This window comes from Canis lupus, chromosome 5, assembly GCF_011100685.1.
Source record: "Canis lupus familiaris isolate Mischka breed German Shepherd chromosome 5, alternate assembly UU_Cfam_GSD_1.0, whole genome shotgun sequence".
Classification (NCBI taxonomy): Eukaryota; Metazoa; Chordata; class Mammalia; order Carnivora; family Canidae; genus Canis; species Canis lupus.
Genome location: NC_049226.1, coordinates 41,688,319 through 41,712,358, shown reverse-complemented (window position 1 = coordinate 41,712,358; position 24,040 = coordinate 41,688,319). Strand labels below are relative to the sequence as shown.

General features: G+C 48.2%; 2 protein-coding genes across 2 annotated transcripts in view; one reads left to right on the top strand and one right to left on the bottom strand.

The window, feature by feature from the left end:
* Nucleotides 1-358: 358 nt before the first annotated feature.
* On the bottom strand, nt 359-18,260 carry ATPAF2 (ATP synthase mitochondrial F1 complex assembly factor 2). The gene is made up of 8 exons (XM_038537098.1): nt 17,980-18,260; nt 9,533-9,577; nt 9,124-9,269; nt 7,612-7,709; nt 6,187-6,267; nt 3,092-3,204; nt 2,451-2,566; nt 359-753 (listed from the first exon to the last, which is right to left on the bottom strand). Exons 1-8 carry the CDS (start codon nt 18,110-18,112, stop codon nt 616-618), a joined length of 870 nt encoding a protein of 289 aa, XP_038393026.1. The 5' UTR covers nt 18,113-18,260; the 3' UTR covers nt 359-615.
* Nucleotides 18,249-24,040, top strand: part of GID4 (GID complex subunit 4 homolog) — a 24,436-nt gene continuing 18,644 nt past the window's right edge. The window contains 3 exon segments of the mRNA XM_038538805.1: nt 18,249-18,289; nt 18,481-18,603; nt 18,605-18,923. Coding sequence (XP_038394733.1) covers nt 18,249-18,289; nt 18,481-18,603; nt 18,605-18,923 — 483 coding nt within the window.

Here is a 24,040-nt window from a genome sequence, read left to right as displayed (position 1 = left end):
TACAAGTCAGGCGGCCTTGCCCTGCCTGCCTGGGCTTTTAACCCACAAACAATACATGCTTTCTATCTTCAAGAGTTATTTCTTCTAAAATACTAGAACAAATAGAAATAACTGGCTTAGAACAAAAAGAACTCACTTTCAGAAGAAGACTGTTTGATTAAAAAAACAGGGAGAAAAAAAAGTCTTTAGGCTGAGGGCCACAGAGTTGTCTGTTGATATGATTTCCCCAACTGTGTGAGGTTCCCAGCTCCAGGCAGCAGGGAGAAGACCATGCCATGGGAGGTAAGCCGTCTGGCCCTGGTGAAGCCCAGACGTAGCAAGAGGAATGGAGGTATGAGTGAAAACAGGGCTCCACGCGTTTCCAGGGCAGAGAATATTTTTAATAAAATATTTTTAATAAAATCAGCTTGAGAGAAAGTCACTCATATGCTTGGCCCGCTTGCTCACTCGCTGCCAGCTGGGGTAGGGGCACCTGGGTTGGACTCGAGCTGACTTTGACAGGCATTCTGGGTCCCAGGGGCATTTCAGAGTACCACCGAGCTGGCCCTCTCACCCCCACAGTCTGGGGGGGGGGCGTGCAGTGGCCATGTAGCCTCCATCCTGCTGGGCCAGGCCTCACTGCTGCAGGAGCTTGTGCTTTACCGTGGTGCTCTCAGAGCAGAGGTGGATGAAGAGGGTGCCGGCGGCCGTGCGTGCCCGCAGCTCCTGCAGCTCATAGTCATGGGCCCACTCGATGTTGCCCCACTTCTGGATCTGAGGGGAGGACAAGACATGCTGGGTAGCTGCCAAGTGCCTGGCTGCCTACCTGCCAGAGCCACATTCTGTCCCTGTAGCCAGGCTGAGGGGACTGGGCTCCAATCTTGCCAAAACACGAGACCCACACAGGCGAGGCAGCAGGTGAGAATGTTCGGGTGGACAGAGCAGGCTGATGGGGCACAGATGGCTTGGGAGGGGGCCAGTTGAGGCCCAGGGGCACCCAAACTGCTGGGTGGGCCCAGCCCCCAAACCACACATGCATCTCCCCAGAGGGGGCACAACCTGCATGTCGTCTTCCTCCCACAAAGAGGCTGTTGTGAGGCCGCCTGCAAAATGTCATCCTCTACAAGCTGCCTCCCCAGGCTGGGCTGCACATGCCCCTCGTGTGGGTGGGATAAATAAATCAACTGAGGCCACATGGCTGCTTTAGTTCTGACTACCCAGGGGGCTGCAGTATTAAAGCAAGCTGTGCTGGGCATGCAGGAGCAGGCTCGTGGACTCTCTCCAGAGCTCCAGCGACTGGAGGGACGAGCCCCAGACTCACAAGGCGGCTGTCCAGATGGCAGTGTGACTCCAACCAGAACCTGCTGGCTCCTCCCCGCCTGAGGCCCAGCTGCCCCAGCCCATCCGGGCACACACCACACAAGCTACCGGCCTTTCTGGCCAGTCCCATCTCAATATGGACAACTGTGATCTGCCAACTGAGAAGCACTTTATATTTTCAGAGGACAGGTAAGTCCCTGCTTTGTGGTGGGTCAAACCTGAAGGTCAGAGAGTGATGGCCTGGCTCGGGGCCCGGGGTCAAACGTGGAGCCCCGCCTGGAGAGGTTTCCTGGCTCTCCGCCTCCCTGGCCCTCATACCCCCATAAATCACCCTCTGCCTGTTTCATCGTTTCTAGCTAGTCTCTTTTGTGGTAGAGAAACAGTTTTTTCCCCTGGCATTTTTCTGAGCAGATGACTAGACGGACTCGGGAAATAATGTCATTACAAAACGGTTTTCATCATGCTAGGAGCCGACGTGTAATAGCAATTAACCTTCTGAGGGTGGAGAAGAAACAGAAAAAAGACTGCGGAGAATGCCATAATTCTCAGAGCTAAAAAATGCAAATGACAGTATAGCAAAACCGTATTAATTTCAAACCCACTAAATGGAAACTTCTGTACAGACAGCAGCCACCCATGCTCTCCATTGGCCAGATGACCCGCAGTGTGAGTCAGGGTGCCAAGGCTTATTAGCTCAGCCTCCTTGTGGAGGGAATGAAAGCTGCACACGGCTCCGTGTCAGTGGGGCCGCTGTGCAGGTGTGCCAAGCAGATGATCCTGATCTGCCTACGCACCTCGATCTAGAGCCGCCCAGCCCTGGCTCCAAACCCTGCTCCAGCATTTTCCGGGGGTGTGACCTGTGCCTCACGTTCCCCCTGTGTAAAATGAGGTAACGACAGCCCCCACCTGGCCAGTTGTTCAGAAGAGAGGAGGCGAGGAGGGGAGAGCTAAGCATGCTGGAACGCCATGGCAGATGTGCTACTGTTTTGCTCTATTACGGTTTCCTCACAATACTTTCATTGGCCCTTAATTTTGGTTTCTGGATGTACATGAAAGTCACAAGAGGCCAAATCTACATAAAAGCATTTTAGAGGGGCTAGCTACCTCACCCCATTCCACCCCCTGCCCTTGGGCTGCTGGCTACACCTCACCTGGTATTCCTCCTCCAGGCGGGACAGTAGCACAGCCTGCTCCACCGTCAGGTGCAGGTCCATCAGGCCCAAGGTCAGGACCATGGACTTGAGCTGGGTCACTACAAACTCAATCCCTGCCGGGACACAAGCCAAATGAGGATCCAGGGCCCCCCCACTCCAAAACAGGGCAGTTGCCAGATCTACTCTCGGTGAGTTCCTGCAGCCCCAGAGAGGTACAAGTGCCAGGTGGCGGACAATGGTCACAGGGGACATGTGCTTTCTGGCTGGCACTGGATCCATTCCCCATTCTTCTCAAAGAGCATTTGGATTTCCACTGGGGGTGTGATCCCTCTTCTGCACCTGCCCAGGGTGAGCACATGACCTGAACAGGGCCAGAGGACTCCACCCCTTGGTCCAGTGACTGGTTCCCAGATGGGCATGTGACTTGAGCCAGGCCAATGAGCCTTGAAGTCAAGACACCTGGAGAAGAGATAGCCAACTTCCTCCTGGGAGGGTGAGAGCCTGCTGTCCTCCTTGGACTGAGTAGAAGGGTTAGCTAGCATCAGAGCCACCCCCTAGAGTGCTCCTGTGACACTCTGGGCTTCCAGGGCCCATGCCCATCAGGCCACCTCCGGGCCCACACAACACAGTATACATACCTTGTAGGGCCCACATGTTATAAGATGCCAGGTGACTGATGAGCACTTCTCGAGTCCTGGCTGGGATGCTGGGCCCCATTATGCTGGTAGAAGAGCCGATCTCCACATCATATCTGAAAGGAAAAGGCTTCAGCATGTCCCTATCGTGCCATGTGGCCCAGCTTTTGCCTGGAAGCAAAGTCCTCAACTGTTGAGCATGCATATGCTCCGTGAAGGCTAGTCTTAGGAATTCTGGGAGCAGCTGCTGTGGTCAGTGGCCTCCTGACCTAATCATTTCGTGTCACTCCAGAGCTCTGCACTCATCACCCCATGTAGATGCCTGAAATTCTGACTCGTTTGCCTAGAATCTCTTTCAGAAGCATGGGATGCTTGTTTTTTGTATCTTTTAAGAATTTTTTTCATATTTGAGACCACAAAAGATTTCTTTAAAAGGTTATTTTCCTGGGGCACCTGAGTGGCTCAGTCAGTTAAGCATCTAACTTGATTTCAACTCAGGTCATGATCTCAGGATGGTGAGATCAAGCCCCGTGTCAGGCTCCTCACTGGGCGTGGAGGTTGCTTAAGATTCTTTCTCTTTTTCTTTCTCTCTCCTTCTGTCTCTCCCCCTCCCTCTCTAAAAAATTTAAAAATAAATTAAAAAAACAAAACTTATACTCCTTGAGGTGCCTGGGTGGCTCAGTTGGTTACACATCTGACTGGATTTCAGCTCAGGTCAAGATGTCAGGGTTGTGAGACTGAGCCCTGCATCGGGCTCTGCACGGGGCATGGAGCATGCTTAAGAGTATCTCTCTCTCTCATTGGTGAGGATTTGGAGAAAGGGAAACCCTCTTATACTGCTAGAGGGAATGCAAGCTAGTATAGCCACTCTGGAAAACAGTATGGAACTTCCTCAAAAAGCTGAAAATAGAGCTCCCCTATGACCCAGCAATTACACTACTAGGTATTTACCCCAAAGATACAAATATAGTGATCCCAAGGGGCACCTGCATCCTAATGTTTATAGCAGCAATGTCCACAATAGCCATACTATGGAAAGAGCCCAGATGTCCAACAACAGATGAATGGATAAAGAGGATGTGGTGTATATATATACACAATGGAATATACACTCAGCCATCAAAAAATGAAATCTTGCCATTTGCAATGACATGGATGGAACCAGAGGGTATTATGCTAAGTGAAATAAGTCAATCAGAGAAAGACAATTATCATATGATCTCACTCATAGTGGAATTTAAGAAACAGGATCATAGGGGAAGGGAGGGAAAAATAAAACAAGACAAAATCAGAGAGGGAGACAAGCCAGAAGAGACTCAACCATAGGATACTAACTGAGGGTTGCTGGAGGAGAGGAGGTAGGGGGATGGGGTCACTGGGTGACAAGCATTAAAGAAAGGACATGATGTAATGAGCACTGGGTTTTATAAGACTGATGAATCACTGATTTCTACCTCTGAAACTAGCAATTCAATATGTTAATTGAATTTAAATTAAAAAAAGATTCTCCCCTCCTCTGCCCCTTCCCTCTCTTAAAAAATTATATTCTTTACAATAGTATTTTTTTAAAAGATTTTATTTATTTATTCATGAAATACACAGAGAGAGAGGTAGAGACATAGGCAGAGGGAGAAGCAGGCTCCCTGCGGGAACCTGGAATCAGGACCTGAGCCAAAGGCAGACGTTCAACCACTGAGCCACCCAGGTGCCCCTACAATAGTATTTTTTAAAATATTTTTTTTTAAGTAATCTCTGCACCCAAGACGGGGCTCGAACCCACAATCCCGAGATCAAGAGTTGCACACCCTATGGACTGAGCCAGCCAGGGACCCCAAATTTTCCTTACAATAATCTTTGCATGTGTCCTGTACCATTCAATCATTTTTTCAAATATTTATCAAGCCTATACGGTATACAAGCCTTTGTTCTTGGTCTGGGACATAAGCTGGCTTCAGAAGCGATACATTTTCAAGAGCAATAATAACTATATAAAAGACAAGAAAAGCAATTTTTTTTCATTTTTTTTTCCTACGTAGCTCATTTTTCCTGTTGGTTTAGAAACACTCTTTCTGAAATTACTCATAGTACAAACAGAACACAGTAAATGGCCAAGTTGTTCTGTAAACTCTTAAGGATGAGAATCCAAGTGCCATGGAAAGTGGACAATTTTGTTCTAGAGCAGAGATCTCCAGGCACCTACACTATTACTACATTTCATTAGACTCTGAAATGATACCACATCTTCACAGCTCTTATACAGTATCGTCATTGTTACATTTTATTTGATCCTTTAGTGCACTGGCTGAGCCTTTTACTCTAAAACCCAAGGATATCTGGCACACTGTGGGCACTCAGGGAAACAAATGTGTACAGATGAGAAGGGCAGGTATCACTTTTGTGAAAAATGCCATGCCAGACTACTCTGTGTAAGCTTATGAAATACTACAGTCAAGGTAGTACCAAGGTAGCAGCCCTTCCAAACTCCCTTGGAATGAAATGAAATTGAATTTATTTTGCCACCACATCAATAGTTTGTTCAATTTTGCACAAAAGAATCTTTTTGCAAAGGAAAAATACTGGGTATCATCAATGCCTAAAAGCCTTATGTCTATAGGATAAATGTTACTGGACTTATCCTCACATGTATACATATCATGTTTGGGATTTAGTTTAATAGTACAACTGTGACAGTGACTGATGATAACTGCCCAGATCTGTGCCTTTACCGTGTGCCAAGTAGGATGATAGGCATCACTTAGTTTATGTTTGACCACAAGCTGAGAAGCAGGGATTATGAGGCCCACTCAGACAAGGGAGCTCAGAGAGCTGAAGGCACTAGCCTCAGGTCACACAGTCTCCATCCCTATACTCAGCACTGTATGCAATGATAGCAGGTACTTGGTGCCTGGTGGTTGACACTAATTTTGAGGAGCACTTTTTCCCAAGGTGTCCAGCCCTAGCCTTCAACATCCAGGAGGTACTGAATCCCATGGATGCTCTGAACTCAGAAAGTCAATTAGCTGAGGGCTTCTGTGGTCCAGTGTGACCCCTGACCTCACCAGCCTGCCTGCCCAACACTGGGGGATTGTGCATCTTACCTTTTCTCGGCCCATTCTATGATTGGGTCCCACTCGTTCTTTTGCAGTTCTACTAATGTCGCTGGTTCCTCCACCCTGTAGCTAATTCATTGTAAAAATAACCTTCATTAATAAAAAAGTATAATTTCTTCATTCAGTGACAGACTGAAAAAATATAAAAGGCGAGAGCAGCAAAAAGACTTCTCAACTTCTCCCACCCAGCCCTACAAGTATTTCCCTAAAGCAGTAGATCTCAAAGGGTAGCCACGAGTCCATTGGCAGATCATCCGCCTGGGAACTTGTTAGAAATGCCTGATCCCAGGTCCCACCCCAAACCTATGGAAAGCAGAACCTCTGGGGGTGGAGACCAGCAATCTGTGCTTTAACAAGCCCTCCAGGGGATTCTAATGCAAGCCTGAATTGGTGAACCATCATCTTAAATGTCCCCAGTCGTTTGACAGGTCAAGGCTTGTAGATCAATGCCATTCTAATAACCAATACTGCACCCCTAGATCCATACCCACCTGATCCTAGGATGCTGTGCCAGCTCAGTCACTGCATCCCTACCTCCCCTGAACCCTCCCAAGAGACTGTGCCCCTGGCCACAAATGCCTGTGAGCATCTCATGAGCCCGCATGGCTACAGATACAGCTGCTGGCGTGGATGCCTGATACCACCTGATGCCAGACTGTGCTACTTGTTTTGACAGAGACATAGAAATGGGAGTCACCTATGGAGAGTGAGAGCCAAGGCCTCAGTGGATGAGAAGCCAAGTGGGTACCATGGAAAGCCACACTGTGGTGTGAGCAGAAGGAAGAAGGGAGGTCATGGGTGTGCAGGAAAATGGACTACTGAGATGAGTGGGATGTGGGGCAGCTCAGGATTCTAGAGCACCTGGGCCCGCAGACATGTGCTGCTCAACTACGTCTGCTGTTTTTCGAGCCTTCCTTCAATATCACTGACTATTTAGCTAAAGAACTTAGACATGTGGGTAGAATTCAGAAGTGGAAGGAGCCAGCTCCTGACATCAACAAGTAACTATCTGTGTGTGCAAGCTGACGAGTGAGGACAATTATGCCTACGTGAGAATGGACAGAAGTCCAAGATTGGAGGCCCCACTGGGGGTTGCCAATTGACCCCATTGGTCCTGGAGCCTGTAAGAGCTGCATATACTACCACCCCACCCCAGCCCTGACCCAGGTACAGTTGTCAGGCTGCAGGAAAGGAGTGCCCAGTGCTCTGACACTGTGGCAGCCTGAGGAGCCTTCTCTCCCAGGGATACACAGGGCAGCTAAGTAGTGATGTCAAGCAGACCGCCTCCCTGCCCTGGGAGATAAAGGAGAAGGGTCTGCCTCTTCTTCCACTGATAAGGGTCTGGGCAAATGAGGCAAACAGCCCCAGGGACCCACTCACTGCAAGGGGAATGCCCATCTAAATGTCAATTACCAGATGGTGTCGGTGTCAAGAAACTTCACAGCCGCCCGGATCAGCTGGTCCTTGTTCCTCTGGGTAGGGTTGTCTAAAGATGTGTTGCACAACGTGGTCTGAATCAAGAGGCAAAAAGCCCTGTCACCACCACTGGGCACAGGCAAAAGCACTGCATTCCAGACAAATACTGCCTCCAACCCACACCAACACCCAGGGAGTGCTGAAACCAAACCAAAGCCCCTGACTCCAGGCATCTATACCACCTCAGCTGTAGCACATCTACTGAGCGCGTGCAACAGCCAGGCTCTGTGCCAAACGCTGTGTGTGACAGCCCATGGGCCCTAGGGATTCTCACAATGCCTCAGTATTAATGAACCGCCCCCAGGTTTCATGCTCTCCACTACCAGGCTCTGCTGTATTTCATTTAATCCTCATGACACCCTTTGGAATAGCTACTATTATTACAACCATTTCAGAGATGTAGAAACCGAGGCTCAGAGAGGTCAGTTACTAGACCTAAGCTACCCTTTGGTTTCCTGATCACCGTACAGAGCAGAATGAGCCAAACCAGAAGAAGGGTGACTTTGCCAGCTAGGATCCTTAGGTACTATGACAATTAGTTAGTAGTATGTCATAGTACAATTAGGTATTATGACAAAAGTAGTCATGTCACGCTAATTTCATCAGACAGCCAAAGGAGCAGGCTAGCCCGGTGGCAAGGTATGAAGACGCTGAGGACATCCGCCTGGGTCTGTATGTCAAGGCCAAGCACAGGAATGACCAGGACGACAACTCCGTTTCCAGGGTTGACTGAGTGCTAGCTCTATGCCAAGAACCACGCCAAAGACTTTCCAGGCATCACATTATCCCATCCTGACCACCGTGCTCACCTCTCGCAGATGGAGACACGGGACTGAGAAGGTGACAGTCTGGAGCCTGCAGAGCCTGGACCCGAAGAGTTTAGCCAGCCCCTTCCCCGGCCTGCTTCAGTGCCTCAGTGAGCCACCTGTATGTGGGATGGGGCACCAGCTTCAAGGGCAGCTGTCTCACCTCACCCACCTGGCCCCGTGGGTTCCTGCACTCAACGAATACTGCATGCCATCTGAACCTCGGGCCAGGGCCGGCTATGGACTAGCAAGAGAGATGTGGCCCTGCCCTTCTGTGCTCACAGGGTGGTGGAAGAGACAGACTATGAGCGTGCAAGCATAAAATGGACAAATACAAATTGCATAAGTGCTGGCAAAACAAATGAACAGGTGTCATAAAAGAAAATAAGAGAGCTAGGCGGACAGGGAAGGTGACACCTATCCTGAGACCAGAGGAGGAACCAGCCATCCAGTATGGCGTTCTGAGCAGGGGAACTATGGGGGCCAAGCCAGGAGCGGAATGGACAGCATGTTCAAGGAGGCAAGTATGGCAGGAGTCCACCCCCGAGGGCCTTATCTGAATTTGGAAAGGAGTTGCAATTTTTGCCAGGTACCCTAGGAAGCCAGCGGCAGGCATCGGGGTATAGGTTCATGAACTTGTTACCAGGTGCATGGTGTAGAACTTGATGGTGTCCTGCTGGGAGTCCCATTCAGTGGCCACTGCAATGGCCAGGGCCTCGCTGGGGACAGTAAAGAGCTTGGCTTGGGGAGTTTTCAGCTTCCTGTGGTCCAGGTTTATCTCAAAGCCACCTTGAAAGATCAGATGAAAACCTCTCAGGGATTGTTAAGTGGAATCGAGTGACCATTCCTATATTTAGCTACTTGAATGGGTACAGACAAAGACAACTGTGAGTCCCTTCATGGAGGGCTTACAGAAACCCATCCAACAAAAGCACGAAGGGTAATCTCACCGCTGAAACTGGCTAGAGATGAAAAATGTTTCTATCCATTCACAGAATAAAAAAAAAAAAAGAAAGAAAGAAAAAGAGGCAGTCAAAATTTCAGACACTCACCTTCACCCTGTGTGATGCTGACATTCTGATAAAACCTCTTCCTTTCTGTAAAAGAGATTTTTCAAAAAGGCAGTTTTAAAATAACATCGAGACAGCTCAGGAAATGACAAGACCAGCTTGTGTCATTACTGCTAATGCTGATTGATTGGCTTGATTTTCATATCACTATTCAAGGTCTGCCCTGCTCTACGCAACATCAGCAGCAGCTCCTGATTAAAGCTGAGAGGAGGAGGGCATTTGCTCTCCAGGGATGAGGGGGGCCTGGGACACACTGGTCATGCTCCCGTTGGCCCCGGAGCCCAGGCACAGTCTGATCGCAAAGCATCTGGAAGCTGCAGGCCATCTGACACAACAGATTTTTCTAGCATCTTCTGCATTAACTTCTAAGCAGGCTCCCCACCCATACCACCCCCATCAGCACTGCCCCCACGCCAGTACAACATATGCCAGTTCAAAGATAGTGTCTGAATGTGATAAAGCCAGTGTGGACATGCGTGTACACGTGTGTGGCATACAGGAGGTAAGCAGAGATCCCAGGAGCATCTCTCATCCTCTCTATCCAATTAATTACCCTAATTAGCCAGCATGCCTGTGTATTCAGCAGGAACTCCAAACATTTCCTTTAAGGGGAAAATATGTGTCCTGTGATATCTGAAAATACCCTGACTAAAACCTTAAATGAAAATGGAAACAAATTCCCCCTCTTCTACTTGGAGGGCTTAACACTGAGAGTGCCTCATTAAGAATTATGCAGGTCATAATTATAAAGAACAGGTCACATTTTGAAAGCTAAAGACCATAACCCAGTTATAACATTTGTGATGAACACAAAACCTTGACTCATTCACTTGTTGTTCTGTCACATATTCACTGGGTACTAAAAGCCTTCAGAGTCCCTGATTGAAAGTTACTTGTTGGAAATAATGATGCAACATGAGGAGGAGGAGGAAGAGGAGATTTATTCATTTTTAATGCTTTAAAAAAAGCCCAAAGAACAAAAACCAAGCTTAAGTTAAAATTAATTCAAGCAGACTATGAAAATCAGGAGAACTTTGTTTGTGTGTGGGGGGAAGGCTGGTGGAGGGAGGGCGTCTGGTCTCCAAACGTGGTATTTTTAGGTTTTCCACATCACATCAGTTTTTTTCACCGATCTCATGCTCTGTCATTGATGCTCTCACAAAGAGGACCACAAATTCCATTTCCACAGCTGTGCTTTACTCAACGAAGGCCCAAAGTGCTTTTTGACAAAAAAGTTGCATGTCTACCATGTGCCAGGTACCATTCTAGGTACATGGGATAAAACAGTGAATAAAAATGACAAAAATTGCTGTCTTTATGGAGTTTAAATACTTAAAAAGGTGATAGGATCTGGCCACCAAGATGATGCTGTATTATTATAGTGTGAGTTACTACCTTTATCTGAAATTGTAATAGTGATTCACACATTTGACATCAAAATGGAAACTATGCCACCCTGGTGCTTTCGAATGCCCCTAGTTCACATCTGGAGGCCTCTTGGGTCTGTCTGGAGGCCTTGACTGAGGCACTTAGACGACATCCAGTATGTTCTCCAATGCGTGAACTGGGCAACAGGTCTAAAGCAGGAAGTGGGAAGAGCTCTGAAAGCTGACTCATCATCACTGGGGGAAGGATCTGCTCCCATCAGCAGGAAGTGCCAGTGGAGAGCATTCTAGCACATAGCTCGAAGCAGCCCTGGGAAATGGGCCCAAGAGACCTGGTCTCAGGGCAGAAACTGACAGCACAGGCTGAACCTAAAGATGCCAGAGCAGTGAAGTTTCCCACGAGGAAGGTTTTTTTTTTCTTTCCTCTGCTTTGCTGGCCAGGCCTTGGTTCCTCTGTCCTGGCCAGGTCCCCCTCTGTGTCTGATTAAGAAGAAAATACCGAGGGGCACCTGGGTGGCTCAGTCAGTTAAGTGTCTACCTTCGGCTGAGGTCATGATCTCGGGGTTCTGGAATCAGGCCCTGTGTTGGGCTTCCAGCTCCCCGCCTCTCCCTTTGCCCCCCCACCTCGTGCACTCTCTCAAATAAATAGATAAAATCTTTTAAAAAATTAAGAAGAAAGAACTGGAAGAGAGTGGGAAAGATAGAAGGGAAAGGATGGGTCAACCAAAATTGCTCAAAACAGCAGTAAACCATGCAGAAAGAGAGGAAGCCCCAGGCCAAAGGAGCACAAAAGTTACAGGGCCCCAGAAGAGGGCAGGCCCACATGCAGCATTTTTTAGATAGGTGCTCTCCCAAATGCAACGGACACATGGAGGGGCAAACTTCAGTCTTGGAGCAAACATTGGTGAGTACTAACCCTGTTCCTGGAAGTGGGTTAAGTCCTGGGAATCAGAATCAAAGCTTGCTTGTGCCCTCGAGGCACTTCCTGTCTGCTGGGAAGGTAAACACTGAACCAGCCAAACAATAAAGTAACTGATGGCCAAAGTATGGGGAATACTGGAAACACACACCAGGAATGACTAATCTCATCATGGGGCAAAGGAAGACCTTCCAGTGGTCAGATTTCATCTGAGACATGGACTGGCAAGAGTCAGCCCATCTGCACTGACGGATTAGTTTTTTGGAGGGGTGGGTGTGTGTAAGGACTTTCTAGCGGAAGAAATAGCTTATACGAAGGTCCTCAGCCTCATGAGAACATAAGAGTTTGGAGAACTGGAAAAAAAAAAAAAAGGTCAGAATGACAAGACTGTCTAGAGAGGATGGTTAGAGATGCCCAGAGAGGGTGGTAAGGGCCAGATCTGGGGGATGGGGCTGGTGAGGTCACAGTATGGAGGCAGAGGGAGCCAAGTTAGGGGTTTACAGGCAAACAAGGGCAGGAAAATTCACTTGGTGGAATCCATGCCCCCCAACAATGTTCTTCACCTGGGCCTTCAAATGCCTAGGTTCACAGAAGATAAATCATGAGACCAGGAACCTCTGAAGCACCCGTGTTCAAAATGAACACCAGAGTAGCTGACAGCAACAGGACCCTCATCTTTAAGGATGATATTAACAGCCTAGCCTTGTAGGGTCACACAGAACTCGGGTCTATTCTGACTATGAACCGTTCCCTTTACAGAACATCTGTTTCCGTGGCCACAAGAAAACAGGCTATTTAAGCAGAGAACAACTTAAAAACCCAATCATGTGGTAAATGGTGAACTGGAAATTAATGCCCATCAGGCCCCATTTTCCTATGAGGTCACTTCATAAGAAAAAAGAGACACGATGTTTTCTGTGTCACTTCCCTTACATTCCTCCTCCTGTCTCAGGTGTCACAGACCAGTGAGTGATCTTTCTACCAGCCTCAATTTTCGTCTAGCCTTTGCTTTGGAAAGGTTCAAAGCCTCAGAACTACAACTCCCACAGTGCACCAGAACAGAGGAAGTGCCCTCTCAGGGCAGTCTCAACACCTTTATCTTTTTAAACAGTGCCATCTGGCGGACCTTAAGCCTTAAAGCTAAATTTGACTTCAGGCATCTCTCCATCCATAATCCTAGGGCGGCTCCAACCGTTTTCAGGTATCAAAATTCTTCAGACCAACTATTTAAGAACTCTTACAACTCAATGATAAAAAGACAACCCAATTAAAAACTGGTCAAAGAGGGACGCCTGGGGGCAGCCTGGTGGCTCAACAGTTTAGTGCCGTCTTCAGTCCAGGGCCTGATCCTGGAGACCTGGGATAGAATCCCACGTTGGGCTCCCTGTGTGGAGCCTGCTTCTCCTTCTGCCTAAGTCTCTGTCTCTCTCTCTCTCTGTGTCTCTCATGAATAAATAATTTTTTTTTTTTTTTTAAAGGGACGCCTGGATGGCTTAGTGGTTGAACATCTGCCTTTGGCTCAGAGCATGATCCCAGGGTGCCAGGATCGGGTCCCGCATTGGGTTTTCTGCATGGAGCCTGCTTCTCCCTCTGCCTGTGTTGCTGCCTCTGTGTGTGTCTCTCATGAATAAATAAATAAAAACTTTAAAAAATAAATATAAATCAAAACTGGCCAAAGAATCTGAAGAGATTTCTCCAAAGAAAATATACAAAATAAGCACATGAAAAGATTCTGGATGTCATCATCATCAGGGGAACGTAAAACAAAACCAGGAGAAACCACTTCACACCCACTAGGATGGCTATAATAATAATAATAATAATAATAATAATAATAATAAAACAACCACAGATAACAAGTGTTGGCAAGGATGTGGATAAGCTGCGACCTCCATACACTAGTGGTGGAAATGTAAACTGCTGCAGCCATCTTGGAAAAGTGTGGTAGTTCTTCAAAAAGTCCGTTACCATGTGACCACCAATTCTACTCTTTGATATATTATCTATGAGAAATGAAAACATATGCCCAAACAAAAAACAACAGAAAACTTATGCCCACATAAAAACTTGTACACAAATGTTTACAGCAGCATTCAGAATAGCCAAAAGAGGGAAAACAACCCAAATGTTCATCAGTGGATGAATGGATAAGTAAGATGTGATACAGCCATACAATGGAAAATGACTCAGCTGTGAAAAACAACAGAGTACTGATACATGCTAGAACTCAAATAAACCTTGAAAAGACTAAATGTAAAAAAGCCAGCCAGAAAGGACCACATTCCATTTACGAAATCTCCAAACTAGAGCAATCTACAGAGACAGAAAGTAAAACAGTGGTTGTCTAGGGCCAGAGGGATAGGGAGGGAAGTAGGTGAGAGCTAAAGGGTACAGGGCTTCTTTTGGGGTGACAAAATGTTCTAGAACTGTGGTGATGGTTGTACAATGCTGTAAGTATACTAAAAACTGCCGAATTATACACTTTTTAAGTGAATGAATTATAAGTGAATTGAATCTCAATAAAGCTGTTTAAAAAATTCTTCAGGGCAAATGCATCTGCCATAGCAATTAATGTAAATGAGCTAAATAACTAAATCGTTCTTTCCAAATTGCTCTAGCATCATGAGGAGGGGTTGGTCAACTTCTCCCATAAGGAGCCAGAGTAAATATTTTAGGCTTGGCAGTCATATGGTCTCTGTTGCAACTAGTTAACTCTGTAGTTAAAGTAGCCTTAGATTATATATAAATGAATGAGCATGGCTGTGTTCCCATAAAACTTTATTTACAAAAACAGGTAGCAGGCTGGGCTCTATCTACAGTCTCCCTCAACCTAACACAACCCCTCTATGCAGACAAGCCAAGTAATGCCTCTGAGGTGTTAGAGACTCTGAGAAGCTAAACGACTTGGCCAGGTGACAATCTGTAAACAGAGGAGACAAGACTTCCAGCCTTGACTTCACTGGGTGTTAGTCAGCCAAACATGCAGCCTCTCCAGAACAGCTTCCTCTCTAAACACCTGTTGGATCTCTAACAAATGGTATAGAGCTGGACCACCACATACCCTCAATACAGGTCTCCTTGCTACAAATCTCCAACACCCCAGTTACCCTTTCCCAAACTCCTCCTCTCCTGACAACCTTCAATGGCATGGCCATTCCTAAAGAGCCAAGTTCAATCAGCTTGCCAGAGTCTTCATGGAGAAGGCCCCCACTTGGGTTTAATATTCCACCATTCCAAAGACTCACAATGGTAATATCTTTGCAGTGCGCTTATAGGCCTGGTTTCATACACCTCCCTCCCCCTGGGCTTCATTCTTTCATTCCTATTCTTTTTCATGTTTGACTATCTACCATGTGCCAGGTACTTCCAAGGGCCTAAACTAGTAATGTCTGCAGTAGAAAGAAAGCAGAGATGGTAGATCAGGTGCCACCATAATGAGAAGTGGCATCCACTAATCTAAATGAACCCTCTGCCTGTGCCAATTTAAGTGAACTCCTGTACATGTCCCCTTTGCTCATGTTGTATCTTCTTGGAATGTTGTAAAGGAAACTGTTTTCCTTTACACATTCACACAGACATTCTCCACTCCAAATATGTGGCGGTTTTGCCACCAATCAACCCTGTGACATCAGCTGGGTGTCCTACAATTCAATTAAGTTCTGATAATATCTGCCTGGAGGAGGCATCGAATCCACAAATGGAGGGCTCAGTCCCACAAGACTGCATTTTCCCACTCCCTTCAGATGCCAACTGCAGGCCCAGGTCGTTTCCGGTGCTTCTGACCAACGGGCTATGAACCAGAGGTTCCCTGGATCCCTCTTCAGGTTTGATGAATTTGCCAGAGCAGCTCGTAGAACTCAGAAAGAGATTTTACCTAGTAGACTACAAGCTTATTATAAAAGGATACAATTCAGGAACAGCCACATGAAGAAATGCAGGGCAAAGTATAGGGAAAGGGTATGGAGCTTCCCTGCCTCTCCGGGCATGCTACTCTTCCAGCACCTTCATGTGTTCACTAACCCTGAAGCTCTCTGAACCCCCCCAGTTCAGGGATCTTACAGAGGCTTCATTATAATAAGCATGATTGATTAAATCACAGGCCATTAATCCATCTCTCCAGCCCTTCTCCCCCTCCCCCGAGGTCAGAGGGTGGGGCTGAAAGTACCCAACCTCTAACCTTGTGGTTGGTTCCCCTAGCAACCAGCCCCCATCCTCAGGGGCTTTCCAAAAGCCACCTCATTAACATAATCTCAGGTGTGGCTGAAAGGGGTTTATGAATAAGACACTACTTTCAACTTTCTATCTCTGGAGTTATTTTAAGACAAAAGGCCAAATATTATAACAAAAGCCTCTTCCATAGCTCTTATTGGTTAGTAAATTATGAGGGTTTTAAGAGATGTGTGCCAGGAACTAGACGGGTCGCCAAATATAGACAGTTGACCCTTGAACACCACGGGTTGGCACCGCCAAGATCAGCTTATACCTGAATTTTCTAGAGTATAGCAAACGTTATTTCCTTTTCTTCTTGATCTCTTACTAAAGATTCTAATTTTCTAAATTACGTTTTCTTTTATCTAGCCAACGTAAGAATACTTATGCGTTAGTCAACTGCTATTGGTAAACCTTCTGGCCCAGCAGTAGGTTATTAGTAATTAAGTTTTGGGGGAGTCAAAAGTTATATGTGAATTTTCAATGGTGGGGAGGTGGGAGTGGTGCCTCTACCCTTATGTTGTTGAAGAGTCAACTGTATATGTCTTCTTATAACAATATCACACATGACCTTCCTTCTTCCTCTTTCTTGGCCCTTTGGCTTGGACCCTGACAGGTGAAACCTCAGCTCCTGCTGCATCTAGCTCTCTCCCCCATGTATAAAAAATTATGAAACTTAACAGAAGGACCTTCAGAGGCAACACAGTCCTTCAACTCAGGGAGGAAAATGAGGCCCAAAGAAAGTAGTCACGTACTCAGGACCACGCAGTATCTCAGAGGGTCAGTCAGCATTAGACCATATAGATCTACTTCTGCCACAATGTCAAACTACCTGTAGAATTCTACATTTTCTTTTCTTTTCTTTTTTTTTTTGAATTCTACATTTTCTAAAGCAAGCAATGTTAAAGCAAGGTCGCTCACACCCTGCTGTCACCTCTGAACTTGTTCTGGCCACCCAACACTCTTCCTCCTCCTCTCAACTGAACTCCAACTCATCTGTCAAGGCTCAGCTGAAATGTCCTTTCATCCAAGACCCTTTCTAGACCCTCGGAACCCCCAGATGGGAGTAGGTGCTTCTTTATGTTCTCACAGATTCTTTGTAATTCCTTTATACTGAATATTATACGTTATTGTTCAAAAAGACTATTATAACCTATACTCGACAATGATCATTAGGTAGGGACCACACCTGCCTTGAAGACCATCATGCCTCCAGCTCTCAGCACAGAAAAACTAAATGAAAAGCGTGTTGTTACTCTTTACTCATTTCAAGAAGCGACTCCCACTCTTACTCTAAAACCTCTCCCCAGAAGCAGTGAACGAGTCACCACCTTCTTGTAGGCCTTATCACTCAGAAGAAGAGAAAGGAGGCACGAGGGTCAACTCCTTAGCAGAAACGGCAGGGATTGTGGTAGGGCAATGGGAGGGAGGGACAGGAAACCCGAAGGGAAATGGGCCAGGAGGTAAACTGAATGCCCCGGTTCCAAGACCCTTCTGTGCCCAGCCGTGGGGACAGAGAAAACAGGCCCACCGTTGCCCTCCACAAACTACCCACTGAGCCTGCTCTGTGACCTTGGTGTAGTCCAGATGGAGAACCCGAATCTCCCTGCCTGAAAACGAGAATGCCATCCGCTTTCCTTGCTGGAAAGGAAAACCATAAGCTTTAAGAAAGGCTGCACGTGCCAAACGGCAATTACTGTGTCGTGCAGTGACGCGCTGTGTGCCCTCGGGGGGTCGGTCTGCCCTTGCCTGGGCTTCTATTTTCCCTGATCTGTTGCAGGACCCGATCAAAGCGCGTTACCTCACGAGCCTGAGCTGTGCCTCAGTTACCCCGCCCTGCACAGCTGGAATCCCTCAGCCCACCTTTGCCCCACTCGAGCCCTGGGCGAAAGAGAATGTGCCCTCGCCTCCCTCACCTGTTGGGGGCGCGTAGGCCCGGGCAGGGGCCTGGGGGGTTGGCCCCGGCGGCGCCGGGGCGGCGAGGGCACCCCGGGGCTGGGTCAGGAGGCGGCACCCGGCGTCTCGCAGCCGGAGGCAGCTCCTCCACATCGCGCCTGAGAGCCTGGGGGGACGAGAGCAGGAAACAGAGCGAAGGGATCCCCAAGCCGCACGCTGGGGTTGTACGGAAACCTCTCACCACCTCCCCAGAGCCCTCAGCCTCCCCCTGGACGCCGCCATCTTCCGCATGACACCAGCGGCGCGCCGTCGCTCCAGCGCGCCTCCAGCGCACACCCACAGTCAATCAGCATCACAAACGCACCTCGCCCCGCCCCCTCCACGCCGCGCCTCGGGAAGAAGACTACAAGTCCCAGAGGGCCCCTCGCGCGCCCCGCCACGTGTTTTCCCCGCCCGCCAATGGGTGGAAGCGCCGCGTGAGCCTGTTCCCGCCCCCCCGGCGCGCCTGAGCCAATCCAAAGGGTGGTGTGTGTGCGAGGGCAAGTGGGGAGGGGGACTCAGCTCAGGACAGGGAGGCCCTGCTCGCAGGTCCCGGGGTCCCGGTGGCAGCCGGAGCGCTTGGTCCGCAGGCAGCGGGCGGGTGGTCCCCCTCCGCCCCCACCCCGCGCGTGCGCGCCCCGGCCCCTCCCTCCCTGCCACCCCCCTCGGCTCCCGCGCGGCGGCGGCGGCGGTTCCTCTCCCCCTCCCCCCAGCCCTGGCTCCGGGGGACCCCGCGATGCCGGTCCGCACCGAGTGTCCCCCGCCGGCCGGTGCCTCGGCCGCCTCCGCGGCCTCGCTCATCCCGCCGCCGCCCATCAACACCCAGCAGCCCGGCGTGGCCACCAGCCTGCTCTACAGCGGCTCCAAGTTCCGCGGCCACCAGAAGAGCAAGGGGAACTCGTACGACGTAGAGGTGGTGCTGCAGGTGAGCGCCGGGCCGGGCCGGGCCGGGGCCCGAGGGCCTCCTCGCGGCGCTCACGGGCCGTGCCCGCCCCCGGCTCCTCGAGCCCGCAGCCGCGGACCAGGCCCTCGCCGCCGGGCCTCCTGCACCAGGCGCTTCACCCCCCGGGACCTGCCCAGCTGGTGTCTCACACTCTCCAAGCCCAACCCTGACCTGCCCCTCACACCGGAGCCTGTCGTGAGCAGCTCCTGGCAGACCCTGAACACTCTCCCAGACTCGAAGCCCGTGACCGGCCTGCCTGGGATCCGGAAGCCCCCACCCCACCCCACCCCCGTCACTGGCCACCCTCAGACCTCAGTCCTTCTTCCCCAGGACCTGTCGCCCGGAGAGCAGCCCTCCCTTCAGTCCCTCCCACACCCTGAAGAACTCTCCATTGGTCTCTCCTGACTCGGGACCTTACCCTTGGCTGGGCCCGCGTCAAATTATCCCAGACCTGAGACAATCCTCCCCTCCCCTTTGCTCAGTCTCAGGGATCCTCAAACCTTGGGGCCCTCCTCCCAGGATTTATTCCTTGGGAGAGTCTAGGCAGTTCCCTCGGACCTGGGAGCACACTTCCTCCGTTAGCTCCTGAGCTTGAGAGCCCCCAACCCACAACTGATTCCTAGCCTTTGGTACTCCCTCAAAACCAGGCACTCACATTCTGGGTGCTGCTGGGTGGAGTTCCTCCTAGTTTGTTGGGATCTTGCCTCCTGCCCCCCCACCCCCACCCCAGTCTCTTCCTGGCCCAGGTGCCGGCAGCCCCAAGTCCTGCTCTAGGCTTCTCATGGTCCTTACCTCCATTCTCTGGCCACCTCCAGGTCCCAGTTTCCCTGGCCTGTCTACCCATACCTCCCCAACCTATACCTTCATCTTCCTCCTTGGCTCCAGGGGACTCTCTTTCTGCATTCTAAACTTTTATCTACACAGCCAGGGCTTCCTCCTGGTCTCTGATACCCATGTGCTGGGAAATTGAACTCACCCAGTATTATCTCTCTCAGGGTATTTCCTTGCTGTCTGTATACCTACCCCCCCCCCACCTCTCCTCCCCCCCAGTTTGACCTGGATTTCTAAGTACCTGCTGCTAGCCCCTGATAGCTTTGGAGTTACAGCTTTCCCTACTCTGGCCATTTTCTGCACCTCACCCCTCTCGGGCAAATAGTAACACACTTGACATTTTTTCCTAGCCAGAGATCAACAGTAGTTGATAATCCTTTTTCTCTCCTTTCCCCACAAAACCATTCCTGTGTAGCTACCCCTGCCTGCCTCAGGACCGACCCATTTTTCTCCTCCCTTTGCCTTTTTATCCCTTAGCCTGATGCCCCACCTTCTAGGTTCTTCCCCAAAGCCTTTCCGCATCTGCCTCCTTGAAAGGCTTTACAGAAGCTCTGAGGACCCGTGTGCCACCTTACCGCTCCCATGTGTGAGGATAGGAATGCGAGATATGTCTTTGCCTTATGTGCCTGTGGCTCTTTAAAACTGTTAAATCTTGAACAGCCTCTCTTCTGAGCAAGTAGATCTCCTACCCAAAAGACGATGGGGATTCATTTTCTTTTCTGCTAACAGCAGAGCATCATTAGCCTCTTTTTTTCTTACTGTTTTGCCGGAATCAATAGTTTGATCTTTTTTCGGTTGGGAAAAACTGCATCTTTGTGTTAATTGTATCTTTGGCCTATAAACCTCACTTTCTCTCATGAGCCACGGTATTTATTAAAAGTGGAAAACTATTGTGACTGATTCATTTGGCTCATAATTATATGCATAATGTGGTGATACCTCTTCTCTTAAAATGTGAGAATTTAGTGTGAAGGAAAAGCCCCCACCCCCCCGTTTTTGGGCAACAAATCATTAAATTCTGGAGGTGAGATCCTTGGTGGGGGTCATGTTTGGAATGATCTTCAATTTGTGCCCATTGTGTAATTTGATGGTTTCTGATGTGGTAGGGGATTCCTGCCAGGGTCACTAAGTGTCAAAGGGAAGTCATCTTTGGTTTCTTCAGCACCCCCCACCTCCACCCCGTGTTTTGTCATTGGTGTGTTGTTTCTGAAGTCTTGTCAGCTGGCCATTTCCTTGTGAGCCAATAGAAGTGGTGATTGAGCTGGTGCATGATTGATCTCAGGGTAGCCCAGAGCAGAAACCTGGCTGATGGCTTGAAGCCACTTCAGGAGGATGTCTGATGGTGGGAGGTGGGAGCCACGGTCATGCCCAGGAATGCTGCCCTACATCTGGATTGGTGAGCTGTTTGTCCATCATTGAGACAGTGGCATGTAAATTGCCCCATTGTTGCCCTGGTTTTTCAGCCAGGACTAGTTTCTTGGATTCAGCCTTCTTAGAATACTTATGCCTTTTATACCTCAGCCTCTTTCCTGCTTCTTTCTTTCTTTCTTTCTTTCTTTCTTTCTTTCTTTCTTTCTTTCTTTCTTTCTTTCTTTTTTTTTTTATAACAGCTGTATTGAGATATAATTCATGTACCATACAATTCACCCATCTAAGGTGTTTTTAATGTATTTACAGAGTTCAGTAGCATAACTGCAATCTAATTTTAGCACACTTTCATCACCCCAAAGAGGAGCCCTACCCCTTAGCTATCACCCTCTCAACTCTAGGCAACTACTAAATTTATTTTCCTTAAGATTGGCTTATTCTGGCCACTTCATATAAAGGGAATCATACAATATGTGACCTTTTGTGTCTAGCTTCTGTCACTGAGCATCATGTTTCCAAGGTTTGCCATGACACATGCCGTAGCATGTATTCGATATTTCGATCTTTTTTGTTGTTGCATAATAATCCATTGTATGGATATACAGCATTTTATTTATTTGATGCATTTATTTGAGCATTTGATTAATATTTGGGTGGTTTCTACTTTTTGGCTATCGCGAGTAACAAAGCCGTGAACATTCCTGTATGAGCTTTTATGTGGACACGTCTTCATTTCTCTTGGGTGCATACCTAGGAGTGGAATGCTGGGTCTCATGGCAACTCTATGTTTACCATTTTGAGGAACTGCCAGACCAGTTTCCAAAGTGCCTACCCCATTTTTCACTCCCACCAGCAGTATATGAGGGTTCCAGTTTCTCCACAGCTTTGTTGACAATTGCACATTATCATCCATCGCTTTGATTGTAGTCATGCTAGTGGGTGTGAAGCAGTTTCTCATTGTGGTTTTGATTGGAATCTCCTTAATGACTAATGACGTTGCACATCTTTTTGTGGGCTTTTTGGAGCACTTTCTTTTTTTGAAATTCCAGCTTAGAGTTCCCCAAACCTTTGTGAGATTCCAGCTGGGTTTTCCTTGTTGCTCTTGTTACTGTAACTACTCTGTTTCTCCTCTGCCATCCATGGAGCCAAGACTAGAGTGAAGGCCAGGGTCACTGTGAAGGGGTACTAGAAAGAGCAGCTGTTGGACACAGCTGTGCTGTGAGACTTCCTTGCTCAACATTTGCCTTGTTTTCTTTCTCATCGAGATGCTGGCCTGGCTTTCAGTTAAAGTTCTCTGCATTGTAGTGTATTGAGTTTACAGACCGTCATCAAGAGCAGTTTGGGCAGAATGAGAGACACACATGGTTGAATGGAGGCCAAATTGAAATCCTGAATCTTGAGCATGTGATAATCTATGCAAAATGTTCGCCAACTTCCAGTTCAGTTTTTAATCTTATTAGCAGGTATCCTGGCCACCTGATACCTTTTCCAGCAGCTGTGAAACCCCAAACTATATTGAATTCAGTGAAAATTGCATACCTGAAATTTAAGGCCTCAGGTTAGAGCTGTGTGTCTTTTAATAAAAGTTCTTTGCTGAACCATGTTAGTGCAGATTAGCCACTCTAGATAACATCCAATGTCAAGGCCAGCAGATGAGGATATTTGAAATGCTTTGGCAGTTTTTACATGGAGTACCTTTGTCACCAGCACCAAACTGTGGGAGCATTTCAGCTTCACTGAAGCCCATTTGCCTTGGTGCTGACCTCATCTGGCTGACTGTGTTCATTACAGTTTTTAAAGATTGCCATAGCATTTGATTGATGATGAAATGAAAGTAGTTAAGCCCCCAAATCTGATAAATACCTAAAAAAAAAATACCTAAAAAAACTTTCCTAGCTGCTTAAAATGAGATCTCACTTAACATTAAAATCTCAATGTGCCACAGTACCATTGTACTTTGGTTTGCTCTCATTCCAGGGGTTTGCTTTGTAAGTGAGCTCAATTACCATGAAATCTGAAAATCTGCGCAGGATCCATCTGTATAGATTTGGGTGAAATGTAGTAGTTCGGGTGCACTCAGCTGCAAGTAACTATACCATTTCAAAATAGTTTAAAGAATGAGTGAACCCAGCATCTCAGATTACAAGAAGCTTGGAGGTGGCTTGGTTCCAGATTGGCTCATTCATGGGCCTATTTCCTTCCATGTTTCTCTGCTGCCATCCTTGGCATTTCCTGACCTGTTTGTCCTCATGGTCTCTAGATGGCTGCCATGGGACTGGGCACTGTGTGCAGATACTGCCACCGCCAGGGAAAGAAAGAGAGCCTCATCGAAAGTCAGCATCTTTCCCAGAAACACCCAGGAGACTTACACACATATCTGATTGGTCAGAACTGTGTCACTCACCCCTAAACTGATGACTCACAAGGGGAAAGGGCACATGTTTGCCTTAGACTCATCAGGGCTGACCAGGTCTTGTGAGGGCAGAGTGGGTGCCAGAACAGGATCTGGGCCCTGGCAGCATGGAAAAGTAGGAAATTGGTTGCTGGGTAGGTACTCAGAGCAGTGTCTCAGCAATCCATAATTGGTGGATACAAAGCCTCAGAATCTCCCATGCCTGTTACCCCTGCTTATTTTAGCCTTCTAATTCTTACATCAAGAAATAGAAGCATTGGTATATAAAATGGGAAGAGGGGGCATTTATGATGTGTTCTGATCTGGGGTCAGCATTTTTGTTCATAACTGAAATCTTTGCCAGAGCAGTCTTCATAAGATGCCTTTCCTGAATATGCTGCCCAATTCATAAAGAAATAATGCAAGATTGTGCCTAGTGTAAATGTTGGGGAAAAGTATACTTCTTGGACCAGTGGGAGTACCTGTATTGAGTGGGCTCGCTGTTCCA

Excerpts from the sequence above, each read along its gene's own strand:
- ATPAF2 (XM_038537098.1), bottom strand. The coding sequence starts at position 18,112 with ATGTGGAGGAGCTGCCTCCGGCTGCGAGACGCCGGGTGCCGCCTCCTG. Across the intron at positions 9,270-9,532 it reads CAGCATCACACAGGGTGAAG|GTGGCTTTGAGATAAACCTG; the intron begins GTGAGTGTCTGA and ends TGATCTTTCAAG. Across the intron at positions 7,710-9,123 it reads AGTTCTACACCATGCACCTG|ACCACGTTGTGCAACACATC; the intron begins GTAACAAGTTCA and ends CTCTTGATTCAG.